At 35.6% G+C, this 19,084-nt stretch overlaps 1 protein-coding gene across 1 annotated transcript in view; it reads left to right on the top strand.

Annotated features, from left to right (window-relative positions):
- Positions 1–19,084, top strand: part of ZNF800 (zinc finger protein 800) — a gene marked incomplete at both ends in the record, with an annotated part of 41,950 nt that overhangs the window by 8,199 nt on the left and 14,667 nt on the right. Inside the window, 2 exons of the mRNA XM_084229494.1 lie at positions 4,664–4,807; positions 7,798–9,493. Coding sequence (XP_084085620.1) covers positions 4,664–4,807; positions 7,798–9,493 — 1,840 coding nt within the window. The remainder of the gene's footprint in view (positions 1–4,663; positions 4,808–7,797; positions 9,494–19,084) is intronic.

Genomic DNA, 19,084 nt, shown 5'->3' with positions numbered 1-19,084 from the left:
GTTTCTTAGTCTTGGGGTAAAGGAGCTGTGGAATGCCCCAGGATTAGAGACAGAAATGTTGGGAGGAAGAAGGTTAACCATTTCGTTTGATATCCAGAACTGCTTTTAAAATGACGTTGACATCTTCTCAATTTTCAGAATATAAAATGGTCTGGAAAGAGTATATGGTATTCTAGGGAAAAAATTGTATATGTAGAGTACACTAGACTATTGTGTGGAAGGAACAGCATCTTTTTTTAATCATAGGGAGGAATAAATTTCAGTAAAAAATGAGAATTGGGCCTCCCTGGTGGCAAAGCGGTTGAGCGCTGTGTTGCGAAGCTGCCCACAGCCTCTGCAGCGCCGGTTCGGTCCCTGGCTGCTCCCCGGCCACCGGAGGTGGGTCCCACCGGGCATGCAGACCTCTCCTGCCGCCCGCTGCTCCTCTCAGCAGTGTACTTGTCAGTCTGCCTGTCCTGCTCTCTGCTCTGACTCTGGTGAATTCTCTCACCCTCCTGCTCTTCTGACTGTACCCAGAGCTTGTATAAATAAATAAATCTTAAAAAAAAAAAATGAGAATTAACCTTGTGTGGTTTTTGCTGTTGTCATTATCTTCCCAATTTCAGTTTGGTCATGAAAACTTATTAGAGGTTTTTTTTCCCCCTGTTTTTGTTTTTTAACTGCTTGAAGCAACAAGACTTGTAGTTCGTATAAGCTGTGATTAGATGAGGTGGCCTCAGTTCTGACTCTGAAAGCAAAAACTTAGGATGGATGTATGATTTATTGGAGAGTCATGGGAAACTGCCGTATTACATGATGAACTGGGTTTTTTGTTGTTGGAAATTTAAATTTGGACTAATTTTTTTTGAAGTATAAGAAAAATATAGATTTATTTGTTGGACTTGTTCTTATACTCATTTTCGAAGCATGTCATCTGGGGTTTTGTTCCTAGGAGAGCAGCCATTTATGTTATTCTGGGAATTTCTCAAGGGTATAGATCTTATCCTTGATTTTCATATCTCCAGTGATTAACATTGTACTTGGTATTTAATAGGTGTTCAATAAATGTTTGTTGTTAAACTAAACTAAAAGATTCATCAAGTAGCCTCTAAAATAATTTTATTCTACTTAAAAATTTATTGTAGTATACGGCAGTGTTCCATAATAGGCCCACTAATTTTTTTTAGCCAAATCTTCTAGATTGTGCTTTTAAGATCACAAATTCGGGCCTCCCCGCTGGCTCAGCGGTTGAGCGCTGGGTTGTGAAGCTGCCCGCAGCTTCTGCAGCGCCGGTTCGATTCCCAGCTGCTCCCGGACCACCGGAGGAGGGTCCCACATGGCGCGCAGACCTCACCTGCCGCCCGCTGCTCCCCTCAGCAGTGTACTTCGGTCCTTCTGCCTGCTCTGTTCCCCGCTCTGGCTCTGGCGAATTCTCTCACTCTCCCGCGCTTCTGACTGTACCCACTGCTTGTATAAATAAATAAATAAATCTTTAAAAAAAAAAAAGATCACAAATTCAATAAGCTTTTCCTACCTTTTTTTAACCTTTAAATACTTGGGTTAAGGGATGATCCTTTAGAAATATTCTTCATACTAGCCTTAGAACTCTTGACGTTTGACGGGAATTATAGATTTGCTTGCATTGTTGGCTAAACAATGTATGGCTAAACTAGTCATTCTAAAGAATGAGCTAAAAAATAAACAGTGTACCATTTAATAATCATTACTGCCACAACTTAAAAGGGCCATTGACCAGTATATCACTATAGTAAGGGAAAAACGTGAAAATTTATTTTTATCTGTTTTAGTGCAGAAGAGTTAGAATATGTCATGTAAAGTGACTGCCATATAACTTAATGTAAAGTTGAATACTGATTCTTTTTGAAAGAATATTTTAAATATTTACATCGGTACATATACTTTGTATTTGGCATTAAGGAATAGTGCTAGATAAACCCTTCATGAGGTAGAACTATTATATGTTAACGCCTATTATGTATAAAAATATAAAATGTTTTTTATTTTATTTATTTTTTATTATTTAAAGTTTTTTTTAAAGTTTTTTTTTTTAATACAATAACTGGGGTACAGGCCAGAGGCTCACAAGGGTAAGAGGATTCACAAGAGACAGAGTGGGGAGGAGAACAGGCAGAGAGCACTGCTGAGGGGAGCAGCGGGCACGACAGGAGAGGTCTGCCATGTGGGAATCTCCCTGGCTGGGAATTGAACCCTAGCTGCAGAGGCTTCGGACAGCTTCACAGCACTGTGCTCAACCTGCCGCTCCACCTGGGAGGCCCTAAAACACTGATTTTTAACATCAAGTTTTACCCTTTAGAGGGCTAGTTTTTTGAAGGATAGCATTTAATGACATAAATAGTAACTTCTATGATAATTAGTAACTTTTATGATAGTGAACAGTAACTTCTATGATAATTAAAAAAGAAACAGAAGTATTAATATAGGAAAAAGGAATAACTAGGAATAAGGAAACATGACTCTCTCAGGACTGGGAACTGCGGAAGAACTTTGTGTTGCTCTCTAAGTGACCAGTCTGTTGTTCAGGTGACAGAAAGTTGTAGCTTTTGACAGAGGCACAGTTGGTTGGCTGTGTCTAATTGTTAGAGCAAAGCAATCAGAAAATGGTAGCTGATTAGAATAAAGCCATTACATCCCCATGGGAAAAACAGCAAAACCTTTTATGGTGGTTGAAACTTATAGAAAAATTTTTATTACAGAAAAGTTTTTATTGCCTGTGTTTATGGGAAGGGGGCATCTTGTTTTTTCCATTTACAAAACATGGAAGTAGAAATTAGTCTGTCTTGGGCCCTTTTTTTGATTTTCCAGTTTTAAGATTTAAAAAAAAATCATATTTATGGAGGTTTTCTTCAACATAGAAGTCTCCCATGTGTCAGTTAACGTGAGGGCTGGAAGGACTGGGAACACAGTAGTGAGCATTAAAGATATATTCTCTGTCCTTCTAGGTAGAAAAAGCAGAGGTGAAGGGGGAGAGAGAGAGAGAAAGAAAGAGAATATGAATCAATGAATTCGGTAAATTCCTGGACCTGAAAAACATTTGATATACCTAGATCAATACAACCTTATATAGTATGTGTATATCTCTGTCTGTCTAGGTTGGGTGTGGTGAGGGGGCATTTATAACTGATAATTAAGGTTGATCAGTCAAGGTTACAGCTAATTGCTTTTTTTTTGGATGCTTTTGGAAACAAATGCCCGCAATTTACTGGCTATAACTAACTCTAGAACTAATAAGAAATTGATAGTATGGTTTTAATCATATTAAAAGAACTTGATCTACCACTTATATTAGGGATTTAGTCTTATATTTTTTATAAGTAACTGCTTTCATGTATAACATTTATGTTGTGCTTTTCTGTTTAAGTTTTCAGTTGAATTCTTTAGTTAAACCTGTTTCTGTGTCCCTTAATTTTCTTCTACTTTTAAAGGTAAATTTAAATCTTTACAATAGCTCTAGAAGATTTTTTAATTTAGAAATACAGTGTAAGAGAATCTTATGTTTTCTTCCCAGTAGTATTACACTTTGCTATACTTTCTGAGAACTGTAGGTAGATTAATTAGAAAGATTTATTTGGTTGTCAATCAGTACACCTCTTATAATTTGTCACTCATTTGTGAGGTTGCTGTGAATTAAATATTATTGGCAATCTATTGCCAAGATATTTTGAAATGTGAAATGAAGAGCAATAACATGTATGTGTATTATGTATGTATGAATGTGAATTTATTTTTTATGTAAAGATTAATACTAAAGCTCTTCTCTGACATTTTTTAAATTTAGGTTTTTTTGATTTGTGGTAATACGGTGTAGTGGAATAAATGTTGGTTTGGATTTAGGAAAAGGTAGAAATGTATTATTTCATTACATTTTTTTTTTCTCAGTAGAAACCCAGATATACTGTTTAATTTTGCTAGAATTTAGGGTAATTTTTAAAGTAATTATCCAGATAGGTTTGTTTTCTTTTACAATATGGATAAATTTACATAAATTACAAAGATTTAAAGTCACACAACTAGTGTTTTTTGTTTTTTTTTTCATTTTTGCAAAGAAGAACTGAGTTGAGGCCAGAGGTGTGGGGGTAGGGGGTGGAGGGGAGGGATAGCGGATAGCAGTGGGGGACAGAGGATTTACTCAGGACAGAGTGGGGAGCAAAACAGTCAGATTTAATGAAATACGGTGTTGAGGGGAGCAGGAAAGGTCTGCTGTGCCATGTGGATTAGCTCCTTGGCCATGGAATCCAACTCAGGCCATAGGGGTAATGGTGCTGAGACTTAACCCTTAGGCCACCATTGAGGCCCTAGAACTTAGTTTATAACTTAGTTCTGAACATACTATGGTAAAAATTGGCAGTTTCTGTATTTTGTTTTTAAACAGTAACTGCACTGTGGATTGTCAAAAATAATTGCCCAGTTTTAAAAGTGCAACTATAAACCAGAGACACACTACGGTGGGGGTGGGGAGGGGCGGGAAGGACTAGAGTCAAAATAAGGGGGTGGTGCAATTGTATGGGGAATATAACCATAATGAAAATGCATACATTGTGCAAAGATGAAAAATGATGTAAGAATTATATAAAATAAAATATTAAAAAAAAAGTGCATGTTAAAATTACCTTTGTGTTAAGTTTTGTTTTCTTTTTTCCCTCAGGAACTAAGCAGCTTAAGCACATTTTATTAAAAGATGTGGACACTATTTTTGAATGTAAATTATGCCGCAGTCTCTTCAGAGGATTACCAAATTTAATTACCCATAAGAAATTCTACTGCCCACCAAGTCTCCAGATGGATGACAGTAAGTTTTATTCATATGTTCAGCTATGTGTTCTGCAGTTCAGTATTCATATATTGCAACTATAATGTGTTAAAATGGTATTGATACCTACTTATAGATGATGGAGAATACAGTGAAATACATGTCTCAGTGTTATTGTTCAGTTCTTAGGTGCTTTCATATCAGTGCTTTTCACTTGGAATTTCCTAAAGATACACCAGGTTAGACTTATGAATGTGTGTGTTTGTATTAAAATGTTGGATACTGTATTTGAGTATTTATGTGAACCACAGAGTTTATGCTCGAGATTAAGTTAAAATATCAATGCTTGAAGAGGGGCATTGGTATTTTTCCTCTTGACCTCTTTAACTGCTTGCTACCATATATGACTTATCATTTATTTTTATTCCCCTTATGTAAATAAGAAAGTTAGATGTAGAGTGAAGATGGAGTAAATGAGTTGATGTCTTGGGACTGGTGGAGTACACTAAAAATATTAGCCTTCTCTAGTGTTTTCTGTGTTTTGTTTTGAAGATCAGTTTTGTTCTCAGTGAAAATATTTAGATCAGTCATTTTATCAGAAACTAGATTGTATCACAGTTTAACTTAAGATCCAAAATAGCTTTATGTGATAAAGGCTGGTAGTAGATTAAAAGACTTCGTGGAATCAAATGTTTGTTGAATTAGTAAGTGTATTGTCTCTGCATAATTCAGTTAGCAATATAAATGGTGGTATTATTTTCTTGCTTTAAAGAACTAATTTAAATTCCTTTAAATATTTAGTAACTAGTAGGTTACCTTCATTATTTCTTGTGTAGAAACTCAAACTCTTTGTGGACTTACAAAGTATAGAGCTTCTTTTGGTCAGTTTGATACCATTGTTGCATTATGGATTTTGTGCATTTTTCAACTTAACCTCTTTTGGAAAGGAATGAAATGCATACTCCAAATATAAAAAGTATTGTTTTAATTATTGTTATTAAACAGATTTAAAATACATGATGGGACATAGACGCAACAAAAATTTCATATTTATTTGGAAACTTTTCCTGCTACTGTTAGATCTTACTAACTCTATCATTGAGAAATAGGAAAAGACAGTCTGGGGAGATTAGTCTGAAATCTAATCTTGTAATTACTAGTAATTTTCTGGTGGCTGTTCTTTGTTTTTTGTTGTGGAATTGACACAGAGGAAAATAGATGAATGGATTTGCTGGCTTCTCATGTACTCTTGGTAATACTCATTCTGGAAATACCTCTGAGAAAGTGTTATCCTTCTTTTTTTTTTTTAAAGATTTATTTATTTATACAAGAACCAGGGTACAGGCCAGATGCGCGGGAGGGTGAGAGGATTCACCAGAGACAGAGTGGGGACCAGAACAGGCAGACTGATGAAATACACTGCTGAGGTGAGCAGTGGGCGAGACAGGAGAGGTCTGCCACGCCATGTGGGATCGAACCGGTGCTGCAAAGGCTGCGGACAGCTTCACAGCGAGGCGCTCAAATGCCTGTACCAACGGGGGAGGCCCTGAAAGTGTTATCCTTCTTATAGACATTACTTTTTCCATTTTTATTTTATTTTTTTATTTTTAGTTTTTTTAAAGATTTATTCATTCATGCATATAAGAACGGGGTACAGGCCAGATGCATGGGAGGGTGAGAGGATTCACCAGAGACAGACTGGGGAACAGAACAGGCAGGTCCACTGAAATACACTGCTGAGGGGAGCAGCGGGTGAGACAGGAGAGGTCTGCCACCCCATGTGGGATTCCTGCCAGCTGGCCGGGATCGAACCCGCACTGCATAGGCTGTGGACAGCTTCACAGCACTGCGCTCAACCGCCTGCACCACCAGGGGAGGCCCACTTTTTCCATTTTTAAAAGAAAGATGAGTAGACTAGGAGAGCTGTAATGAATCATTTTTGATTTCTAAATTGATACCAGATTTGGTGCTGTATTTTAGAGTTATATGTGTAAATATAACTAGCGTTAGACAACTCTGTTATAGTAGGAATATTTAGTCGCTTGTAGAGGGTATAATTATTGCACAAGTAAATAACCCTTTGTTTTTGGAATAAATATAGCTTTCAGTCATTTGTGTCATGTTAAGACACATGAGACCAAGTTTAGCAAATATGTCTATATATCGTGGTATTCATGTTTATATATTTTCCTATAAATGTTTCTTTTTTATTTCCATGAGATGTTCAAAATCCTCATATAATTAGACCACATTATTTCTTATGAGTTAAGATAATAGGAGTATTGTTATGTTTTCTTACGCAAAATAATTTTATTTTTATATATAGTAACATTTTGATTATGTTTTATCTGTTTTGGGATATGAGAACTTTGATTTATCTTTGCTAACCTAAAACTTTTAGACTAAAATATGAAATATTCTTATTGTTTAGAACACTCATGTGCTTATATATTGCATATTAAGGGCATTTAGAAGTAACTTCTGATTGCATGTGCTCCTTAACATTTGTGTGCCATAATGAGATTTTTAAATTCAGACAAAATTTTAGTTTAATACTAGTTTTTATCATTAAAAAGTACTGAAAAGTAGATTATGCTCTTATAAAAATAAATATGAGGGCCTCCCTGGTGGCGCAGGGGTTGAGCGCTGGGTTGCGAAGCTGCCCGCATCCTCTGCAGCGCCTGTTCGATCCCCGGCCACGAGGCGAGGGTCCCACATGGCACGCAGACCTCTCCTGCTGCCCACTGCTCCCCTCAGCAGTGTACTTCAGTCCTTCTGCCTGTTCTGCTCCTTGCTCTGGCTCTGGTGAATTCTCTCACCCTCCCGCGCTTCTGACTTTACCCAATGCTTGTATAAATAAATAAATAAATCTTTAAAAAAAAAAAAGAATGGGAATGCTTTAAAAAAAAAAATAAAAATAAATATGAACCAGTAATAAAATCAATTTTGAGATAAAGATTCATAATACATTTTAAGGCTAGAGCAGGCTAATTATTTCAAACTAAAATCTTGGTTTTTTTCCTTAACAGACCTTCCTGATGTAAATGATAAGCAAAGTCAAGCCATAAACGATCTCCTAGAAGCCATATATCCAAGTGTGGACAAGCGAGAATATATTATTAAACTAGAACCCATAGAGACTAATCAAAACGCAGTGTTTCAGTATATTTCAAGGACTGATAATCCTACTGAAATCACAGAGTCAAGCAGTACTCCTGAACAAGTCGAAGTTCAAATACAGGAAACTAGCACTGAACAGTCTAAAACAGCAGCACCAGTTACAGATACAGAAGTGGAAACTGTAGAACCCCCTGCTGTTGAGATTGTTGCAGATGAAGTTGCACCTATATCTGATGAACAACCTCAGGAAGCACAGGCTGACTTGGAAACTTCTGACAATTCTGATTTTGGTCACCAGTTGATATGTGGTCTTTGTAGAAAAGAATTCAATTCCAGACGAGGTGTTCGTCGTCACATTCGAAAAGTACACAAGAAAAAGATGGAAGAATTAAAAAAGTACATTGAAACACGAAAGAATCCAAACCAGTCCACTAAAGGGCGCAATAAGAATCTTCTAGTTCCATTAAGTAGGAGTTGTCCAGTGTGTTGTAAATCATTCGCTACAAAAGCGAATGTAAGAAGGCATTTTGATGAAGTTCATAGAGGACTAAGGAGGGATTCAATTACTCCTGATATAGCAACAAAGCCTGGGCAACCTTTGTTCTTGGATTCTGTTTCTCCTAAAAAATCTTTTAAGACGCGAAAACAAAAGTCGTCTTCAAAGGCTGAATACAATTTAACTGCATGCAAATGCCTCCTTTGCAAGAGGAAATATAGTTCACAAATAATGCTTAAAAGACATATGCAAATTGTCCACAAGATAACTCTTTCTGGAACAAACTCTAAAAGAGAAAAAGGACCTAATAATACTGCCAACAGTTCAGAAATAAAAGTTAAAGTTGAACCAGCAGATTCTGTAGAATCTTCTCCCCCTTCCATTACCCATTCTCCACAGAATGAATTAAAGGGAACAAATCATTCAAATGAAAAAAGGAACACACCGGCAGCACAGAAAAATAAAGTTAAACAAGACTCTGAAAGCCCTAAATCAACTAGTCCGTCTGCTGCAGGTGGCCAGCAAAAAACCAGGAAACCAAAACTTTCAGCTGGCTTTGACTTTAAGCAACTTTACTGTAAACTTTGTAAACGTCAGTTTACTTCCAAACAGAACTTGACTAAACACATTGAGTTGCACACAGATGGGAATAACATTTATGTTAAATTCTACAAGTGTCCTCTTTGCACTTATGAAACTCGTCGGAAACGTGATGTGATACGACATATAACTGTGGTTCATAAAAAGTCATCCCGCTATCTTGGGAAAATAACAGCCAGCTTAGAGATCAGAGCTATAAAAAAGCCCATTGATTTTGTTCTAAATAAAGTGGCAAAAAGAGGCCCTCCGAGGGACGACGTGAGAAACAGTGATTCAAAACATGATGGCACTTCTAACTCTCCTAGTAAAAAGTATGAAGTAGCTGACGTTGGTATTGAAGTAAAAGTCACAAAAAACTTTTCTCTTCACAGATGCAATAAATGTGGAAAGGCATTTGCCAAAAAGACTTATCTTGAACACCATAAGAAAACTCATAAGGCAAATGCTTCCAATTCACCTGAAGGAAACAAAACCAAAGGCCGAAGTACAAGATCTAAGGCTCTTGTCTGGTGAGGAACAGTTACAGAGTTTTGCTTTTTTCCCCCCCATCGAACTAAAAAAAAAAATCATTTGGCCATAATTTATAGCTGATTCCATTTTAACACTTTTGCTTCCATATGTTTTATGGCTATGGGAACTGCAAGAGTAATGTGCATATTGCATTTACCTCTTCAGTGACCTTTTTTCCAGTGGTTTGGGAACAAAAATTAACTTCAGAACTTACCTTCCACAGGTAGATGGCACAGGGTCAGTGCTTTCCTTTCAATGTAAAATAGATACATTTATGTTGGCTTAATGTTTACAGTAGAAGTCTTCTGTTTAACTAACTTTGCACAGGTTTTAATTTGATTCAGTGATCTTAGTCTACTAATTAATGCGTTGTAGGAAAGTTAAATATATTAGAATGAATTTGTGAAGGCGATAATTATAGGACAGAAGTCTTTTGAGACTCTGTAATTATTGTAAAAATTAATCTGTGACAGCTAAATAAAGTGCTGCACTAAAAAAAAAAAATCACAAATTGAATTTAGAATGACTAGCATATATCATTTACATTTAACATAGTGCTTCCAGGCAAAGGGAAAACTTGATAAATGGAAGTTTGGATTTTTTTTTTTTTCCTTCTTGGAAGTAGATGTTACTGTTTTTTAGTTTTGATCTATGGGAAAATGATTAGTTAGGTCCCAAGGCCTCTTATTTTCCTTTTTGTTTAAACAAACTTTTTTGGTGATTATCATTTCAGTATAGTTAATAAGTAGGAATTTTTTGGTGTGTGTAGTTGTGCGTTGGAAGAAAAGTAAAATCCCTATTGGGAAGAAAGAAAAATTACATTTTTTAGAAGGGTTTGGGACAAATGTATATTTAAAAAAAATGCAATATAAAATAAGGAGTGGACTCCCTGTGTGTTTTTGCAAGTCTATATAGTTTTTAAGGTTTACTTCCAGTTCCTGTGTCCTTTGTAGTAAGACATTTAATGTATTTAATGAGTATTAAATTAGTTTTCCATTCAGGTTCTAAAACTGTATACTTAGAGTGCTGAGTAGGTTAAAAGTTGTGGTTTGGTTATCACACATTTATGTGTGTGTGTGTGTGTGAAAAACTTTAGATGAAGCCATCCTTTAGAAGTCATTTACTGTTGTATAATTTAAAAAACAAGGTTTTATTGATAAACTCAAAAGTGTTCATTTATTCCCATTTCTCCTCAGATAACTTCAAGTGATGTACGAAAAGGTTTGGAGTTCATTTTTGTGGAAAGACTTTAAATTGGTGTTAAAACCACTAAACATCTTCAAATGGTACTATGAGAAAAAAAAGAAAAACATTTTCATAAATATTCGACTGTAACTACTGTTTTCTGACTAAAATAATAACTACCTAACCACTTATTTCTGAGGCACTGCCTTTTCCAGCACTTTCAAGTAGCTGTGGCATTGTGTATCGGCATCACAGTCCATCAGCTAACCGCCCTTGACCTTGTGCATTTGGTCTGCAGTTTCTACAAAAATGCTGCAAATTTTGTTTTACAATTTGTTGATTAAAGTGATCAACAACCTGAAGAAAATATCACCACTGGTGATTTTTAATTGACAAAGACTTTATATCTTAGTGGTTTTGGTTTTGTTCTGCTTTATTTAGCAAAATTTTCATCTGGATTGTACAGATAGATGATTTCCTAGTGACAAGATGGTAGGGCCAAAAGATAAATTAGTAGCCACACATTATCAATATTTAGCCTACTAAATATATTTGTAATTATTTTTATATCCATTTATTTCTAACTTGTTCTTCAGCACTTAAATGCTTGAAAGTTGTATTCTCAAATGTATAATACATAAAAATTCCAGCTCATGTTCACCCATGGATCATTAACATTTTTCATTTGTAAACATTGAGCTTTTAATTAAAATTAAGCATTCCCTTTTAAATATTATACAAAGCACTTTAAGGCTGATCCATTTTAAATTTTCAGTTTCTCTTTTTTTTTTTTTAGAGACCACACATTTACTAATGTTATTATGAAGGTAGTAAATAGCTTGCTGATATTTCATGGATGCAGACAATCTGTGCACATCCACTTCTTATGCTACTAGTATATTTCTTTAAAAAAGGAAGATGGGGCTGTAAACCCTGATTTTTTTTTTTTCTTTCCCAAGAAAATTTTTAAATGGCCACTTTAAATAAATATTTGATTCCTATATAAAATTTGGAAGATAATGAACTCTTGTCCACTTTTATAATCAAGATTTTAGGAAAAACAGAAATACAGTTATCTTTATGAAATTTTGGGCAGGTTTTTGTGTATAAATATTTTGTACTTTTTAGGGAATATTTTATTTTTTAGTAATTTTTGACAAATTATAATTTTTAAAGGTACAGCAGCAAATATACCATGTTTTTATATAGGTTTATACCTATACTTAAGAGGGACCCTGTCCATCTATATACTTTTTGTATAAAATTTTAAAATGTTGAAGAGCCACAAGGTCATAATAAAATGCTTCTATAGCTAGGGAAAAAAAGACATTTACCCTTCCCAGTGCTTTGCACTAAAATATACTGTGAAAGGAAACTAGAAAGACTGTAACTGTTGCTGGAAATGTTCTATATTGAATGTACATGCTCTTGTTGGAAAAATGTACTATATGTGATGGAAATAAACCAGACTCGAAGTTATTTCAGCTAAATGTGCTTCAACAAAGGTGCATTGGTTGAAACTTAAATGTTCTATTATCAAATTTAAATTTATTCAGTGACTATGAGCAGCTACACTTGAATTATATTCTGATAGTTTTATTTTTAAAAATTAGAGTGATAATTTCTCTTTAATTTAAAAACAGATTTACTTTTCCTTATGGAAAATTTGTACTTATAGGTCTAACTTTAATAATTGATAGCATAATATATTTAGGGAACTAAATGTGTAGGTGGTATTTCAGTTATAAACCATCTTCATTAGTTGCAACATTATTAAACCTGTATGTTTTACTTTTGCAAGGTGTTATCTTTTGTGCTTTCCTACACACAAAACATATTCTAAATATTTTTTCCAGACTTAAGAACTGATGACCAGTAAAAAGATATGTGGATTCTTAAAAAATTTGAGATAGCTTCTTCAACTTCTCATCTGTATTTCATCCTTTTTCTCTCTGCTTTGCTTCTTAAAAACTGTAGGGAAAAGAGAAATAACCTGATGTTGGCTGAGGGAAGCCAAATTGCTGGAATGCCCTTACTCCACTCATCTGTTTCCACAGAACCATTCACATTATGCCTCCTCTGTACTAACTCTAGGGCCACAGAGTAGGAATTTAGGAGGAAATGAAGGTTCCAAGGACTATCTAAAGATTTTATCTGGCCATAGAGAGAAAAACTGCACTATGTTAGGACTTGTGTAAATGAGATGGACCTAAAGAGGTTAGGAATGTTTTATAATAGCCTAATTAATGGTTCCTGACAGAATAGGCGTTAGATGCTAAGCTGGGACCAGTTTAGAAAGTATAGAAGGAAAAAGTAAACGTGATTAGATTTCTTTGTTCTTTCTAGTCTTCATCTTTTTTTTTTTTTTTTTGGACTCTTGGGCTCTGTCATCTCAGAAGGTCAGGCTTGAGGTTCTTGAAGTCTAAGAAAAGGCTTCATTGTGCCCTCAGAAGCTTTCTGCACATAAGCTATCTAAGCAGATATCCATGGGATTCTTTGTTGTAGGGGGAACAGGTAAAGTGCCATAAGAAACTGCTAATTTTATGTTGAGTCCTACCTCTGGTTGTAGATTATAGATACCTTTGCTGCTACTTGATTAAGAGCTTCTCTATACAATTTAACTCATCTTCCTGAGGATACCTTCCATTCCTAAATGTGGTGGAAAGAGGAGAAACAATAACAGGTATAGAATGCACTGCAACTTTGCAAGGTTGGATTATGCTTGGATTGTGATAGCTGGATGAAATGTGACTGACACCGGGTGGGTGTTTGATACTGTATGCAGATATACCTTGAATATAACCCTTTTTTATTTTTTGGTTCATGTCTCCCCCCCAAACCCCACTCCCTTTGACTCCCTACTTCAAGACGAAAACCTGTGAACTGTGTTAACCCATCCTTAGTTTTTAGCCTGGTTTTGTGTATATGAGCTAAGTTTTTGGTTAACAGCTTGCTTTTATTGTTGAAAATTACCTTCACATTTTTTTTGGAATATGTATTTGTAATATTGCTTTATGGTGATAAGCAGTTGTATTCATTTTACTTTAAAGAGCTTATGGATGCAGTTGCAGCAAGTTTTGTGGTTTTGCCGCCTTGAGACTGTGGGTTTAGATGGAGAGTTTCCCTGTAGGTGTGACGGCAAGTAAATTGGAGATGTATGATATCATTTCCTTTTGTGAAGTTGAAAATGATTTTTTCAAATAGCAAGACCACTGAAAATGAGATAGGTATCTTGTAAAATTTTGGAAATAGGTTGTCAGGTTTCCTGCAGTGGCTTCTGGAAGTATTCTAGACCCTTAGTTAGGAGTTTTTAGAAGTTCTTTTTCTAATGGAATCTATAGATTATCAAGATTATGATTTAGCTATGACTCTCATAGTTGATCTGAAGCTGAGCCTTAAGATATGTGCAGCACAGCATCACGCATGCTGTTAGAATCCTTCTGTGTTCTATGCTGTTCTTGCCCTCTTCTCTGACTTTAGGAGCTAAAAGAAACTTTAGGATTAAACAAGAGTAAGGGTCAGCACTTTTAGGAACAGTTATAAACTGTTTGGTTTCTAAGGCATTAGTCACATGGTAGAATGAAGAAAAAAACATTTTTCTTGAACTCACCATTATCCTGACTTGTTTTCACTTTCCAAGTTCATTCCGTCTCTCATTAGTTTTTGCATCCTTTTTCTCTGTTCTGAACCTCTAGCTCTATACTTTTCCCAGTTAATTAACAGACATCATTAGTACCAAGATAGCGAAACATTTTTTGGGAAGGTAAGAGAGTAGCAAGTGCAGCTCATTTCTTCATGGATCTTTATTGCTGTACATTTCATTTGACCAGATTTATTATTTATTCTTATGCTTCTTCCTCCATATATTCACCATCACCACGACACAAGTGGGGGGACCATAGTGAAGAACATTGGTGTATCTAGGTGGGAAAACACCCAAAATTGGAGGTTTTGCTGTTTGTGTCCACTGAGCAGAATTAATATGCTTGATTGTATATTTTTGAAGTCAGGAACTGTGTCTAGATGATTTTGTAGAGTGCCTAGCACATCTTCATGTATACCCAGACACTTTAAATAAATATTTATTTAATAATACTAAAAAAGCAGCCTTTTCCATCTCAAAATTGTGCTGAGATATATATATACACACACACACACACTTTGAGGCTTTGAGTCTTAATTTCATGAACTTTTATCTCCATATTGATATATTTAACTTATTTTAGAAAATGCCCCAGTACTAAAATTAAAGTTTATGATAATGGAGAATTTTAGTAAGAAATAATAGTGAATATTCATGAAGTGCTTATGCTAAGCACTCTGCTAATTTTTCACTTGCATTTTGCCCCAATCCATCAGCAATCCTATGAAGTTAAGTACTATTACTTCATTATTCACATTTTATAGAACGGAAAATTGAAGCTCAGAGTACAGTGATTTATTCAAGTTTCGGTTCAGATAAGCTAGTATGTTTCTAGCAAATTTAAATAGCTAGTATGTCCAGTACCTTAGAATTAAAACTTGACACTAGGTCCAGTTACAAAGCCTATGCCCTTAATTGGTGCAATCTTTCGCACATTTTATTCTTTGCAGAGTTCATTCACCGCATTACCTTATTGGCATCTTAATGTAATGATTTGGAACTGTATTATTTGGTTACAAGTTTGGATCTACAAATAATGTTATCTGACCTTGTAGAAATTACTTGTTTCTTAGTTACCTATAAAATGGGCATAGTATTTCTTACCTCATAAGGTTGTTTTGAATATGAAATTAAAAATTTATGTAAAAACCCTTAGTTCCTGGAATATTACAATATTAGATATGATTACTGTGATTTTCATAGCTATTAAAATATGGAATTTTTAGTTGTATTTTTAAGTTAAGCTTACATGGAAATATGTACATTAGAAGAGAGAACTATTGCTACATATCAAATTTTAACTGCTGCTTTTGTATTTAGTTGGAACAGTGAAGACAACGAAATATATTACTTGCTACCAAGTTATAACCTAATCATATTCTTTGATATCTGATTAGATAACCTAATTCAGATATTCTAGTTCATTCTTCATCATAAATTTTTCATCACCTTGAAAAGGTGTTAGGTTGTTTTAAGCACATTCATTGCTAAATAGACTGTTTTTATAGTTATTCCCCAGAATATCTCATTTGCCCTCAATTCTCATTATTTGTCCTATCACAAAATTTTTTGACATGTACAAAATATTGACACAGAGCAAATATTAATTGAATAACAGCTGAAATACCTTTAAGACAAGTTATAGATACGCAGAATGATTTGGAAGAAAGCATTCAATTATGGAAAAAGTAGATTCTTTGGGAGAGCACACTTGGGCTGAGTCAGGAGTTTTTTTGGTGAATGTGTCATGAAGAGATAAAGTTTTTCAATGGTAGTCACTACTGACAGTACTCTGCATTTCAGTGAAGATTCAAGTACTGTTAAATTATCTGCCAAGAGCATTTACCCCTACGCCCGACTGTTCTTGATCTTGCCTTGTTAACAGTGTGATGATTTTAGAAATTTTAATGCTTAGTGATTAACCATTTTAGAAATTTTAATGGTTAGTATATAATTTGCATCACCAGAGAACATTTGTCCGTGGGTTTGGATAAACTTTCATATCCTGAACTTTAGATCATATGTTTGGTGTGCCAACATCTGGGTTTTGTAGCTTTTTAATGATTGTGATATTCAAATATATCAGGTGTCTGGAGCATATTGCTCCATATTGCTTAAACATCAAAATGTTTAAGTAGTAGAATGATTTGGTTGAAAAATAGCCAAACCAAAATAAAAATGTGCACCTTGAGTTGAAAGGTCCTACTTTGGAAGCTTGAACTAGAACAATTTGCAGCTTATCTGGGTAGCCTGCTCTGAATAATATGATAACACTTGTAATACTATATACTGAGGGTATGTTCAGAAGAGAAATTATTACACCAAAAAAGAACCCTAATGGGTAGAACTCTATTACAACTCAGGTTTGAATATTGGTTTTTAATCCCTTCTATCCGTGGAATGACCTGAAAATAATTTAGCTCTGATAAACAGAAGTTTGGCTTTTAGTCAGAAAGTTTTTAGTTACAAACCTTTGATTTCTAAGTTGTATGAAAACATTTTTTTTAAAAGATGAGACTCTTCTTGGGTAGATAGGAACTTTGCGAGACATGAACCCCGCATTACCTGCTAGTTGTGACAGGTAGCTTTTATTTTGGTTGGAAAGAAAAGCACGTAATACTTCTAAGAAGAAGTAACATCTCTAGGAACATAGTATGCACAAGTGACTGAATTATATGAAAAAAATAACTTGGGGGAAAGATTTGGGTGTACTTCCCTTCAGTTTTTGACATAAGTTGCCAAGCAAGTTGTTAGGAAAATATTTGGGTCATTTTTTGTAAGCTTCTGTAGGGGATTGACCATGTCCTTTCATACTTTTTGATCTTTAGGTATTTATTGACTTCCTCGGAATTCAGTGAACTAAGCATTTGTAGATGTTTGAGACTTTCTCAGCTTCCTTCTCCTTCCTTTGAATGGGCAGGCTTTGAGAGAGAGAAGTTACTGGGGCTCTCATAAAGACAGACAAGAGCACACTTAGTGAAATTTATGAATAATTTCCAATCTTTATACTCTCAAATTAAGCTTTACTCAAAACATCTTCATAATTTTCTAATTTGTTCTTTTTTAACTGGGCCATCTTAATTAGTCAACTATGGTTTCTTGTGATTGTAAGAGAATAAGATAGTGTATAATGCCATGACATTTGGACACAGGTTTACATACATATAAGAGGAGGAAACTTTATTTTTTTATCTTTTTAAATATGCATGCAAGAACTGGGGTACAGGCCAGAGGTGTGGGGGGGGTGAGAGGATTCACCAGAGACAGAGTGGGGAACAGAACAGGCAGACTGACTGATGTATACTTCTGAGGGGAGCAGTGGGAAAGTCAGGAGAGGTCTGCTGTGCCATGTGGGTAGCTCCCTGGCCAGGGATCGAACTTGTGCTGCAGAGGCTGTGGATAGCTTCATAGGTTGCATTTTAACCCCTTGCCGCCACCAGGAAGGCCCAAGAGGAGGGAACTTCAAAGGAGATGGTTTTGTTTCCTGTAACTGCCTTGGATCTCTCTCTCATCTCTGATGCACCATTGTAGTGATAGGATTTGTTAGTTTTTAAAGTTTAGGATACTTTAAGACAGGGTTAAATAATACAGCATCTTCAAACCACAGATGCTACAAGATGGAAGACCCACCATGCTTGGATTCCCAGCTTGCCATATCATCTCAGGAGTATGAGTGCATGTGCACCTTGTATGCAGACACTGTGCTGCTGTTGCTGTTGCAGGCTCAGAGTTTTACTTGGATCTGTACCTAGTAAGGAGTGGTTTATTAGAAGGGATTTTTCTTGGTATATGTGGAAATAAGAAATGGCTAGGCCTCATGGGAATCTAGGAGTAATTATACAAACTAGCCAGTCATATCGGTTTCAAGATGTTAGAGACACTGGAAAGAATCAGTGAGCGCCAATGATTGGCTGTTACCCTCTTAGCAGCCAAACTATTGCTTCTCTGCTGCTAATTGCCCTTTTCAGATTCTTTTACTATTTTTTAATGACTTCATTCCATATCTTCTCAATGTGGTTATAACAGCCTTACAAATTAGACTGCCCGGTATTCTTGAATCCGCTTTCCCTCTCCTTGCTTAAGTTGAGACTCTAGTAAGAGGAAATATGATTGGCTCAGGTTCATTCACTGTTGGGCACATTTCCTAGGCCAGACCTTTCATAGCTTGCTCTCCAGAGATTAACTGTTCTTGGGACAGGTGCTTTCCGTTGCTCCAGTCACTGGTGATCTTGGTGGCAGAGTCAATTGCACTGTCCTGACCCAGTGAAAGGATTCTTTTGATGGGAACCTTTTAATGAGGTGTCTGGACCGCCCTTGAATGTAGTACTTTTTTCTAGTACACATAGTTTTCTTCATTTTCACAAGTGATGAAGGTAACTGATGGGCTTGGATGTTAGGTCAGTGCAGCACTGTTAGGTCAGTGCACCAACATTGTAGCACCTTTCTGTACTGAGACCATGTGGAGAAGAATTTTCTGACCTGCATCTGCACTATCTTTTGTGACCTGCCTTATGCTGTTTCCATCCATTCTAAAGCCACAGGGCTTTGTAGATTCATAGACGACCTGAGGTTTTCGTTCAGAAAGAGTCATTACATTTCCTGTGTCAGCATATTTGGCAATTGTGTTACTGATATTTTCCAGACACCCACAACTCTGCTGCATGGTTTGAGTGGGGGATTTCTTTAAAGTATTGATTCTACTTTTCTACTCTATTTTCCACTTTTGGACTTACTCTATTTGCTGCTTTATATTCCCCCATTC

This window comes from Talpa europaea (assembly GCF_964194135.1).
Source record: "Talpa europaea genome assembly, chromosome: 3".
NCBI classification, from domain to species: Eukaryota; Metazoa; Chordata; class Mammalia; order Eulipotyphla; family Talpidae; genus Talpa; species Talpa europaea.
The sequence above is the reverse complement of the archived record's forward strand: the minus strand, read 5'-3'. Positions and strand labels throughout refer to the sequence as shown.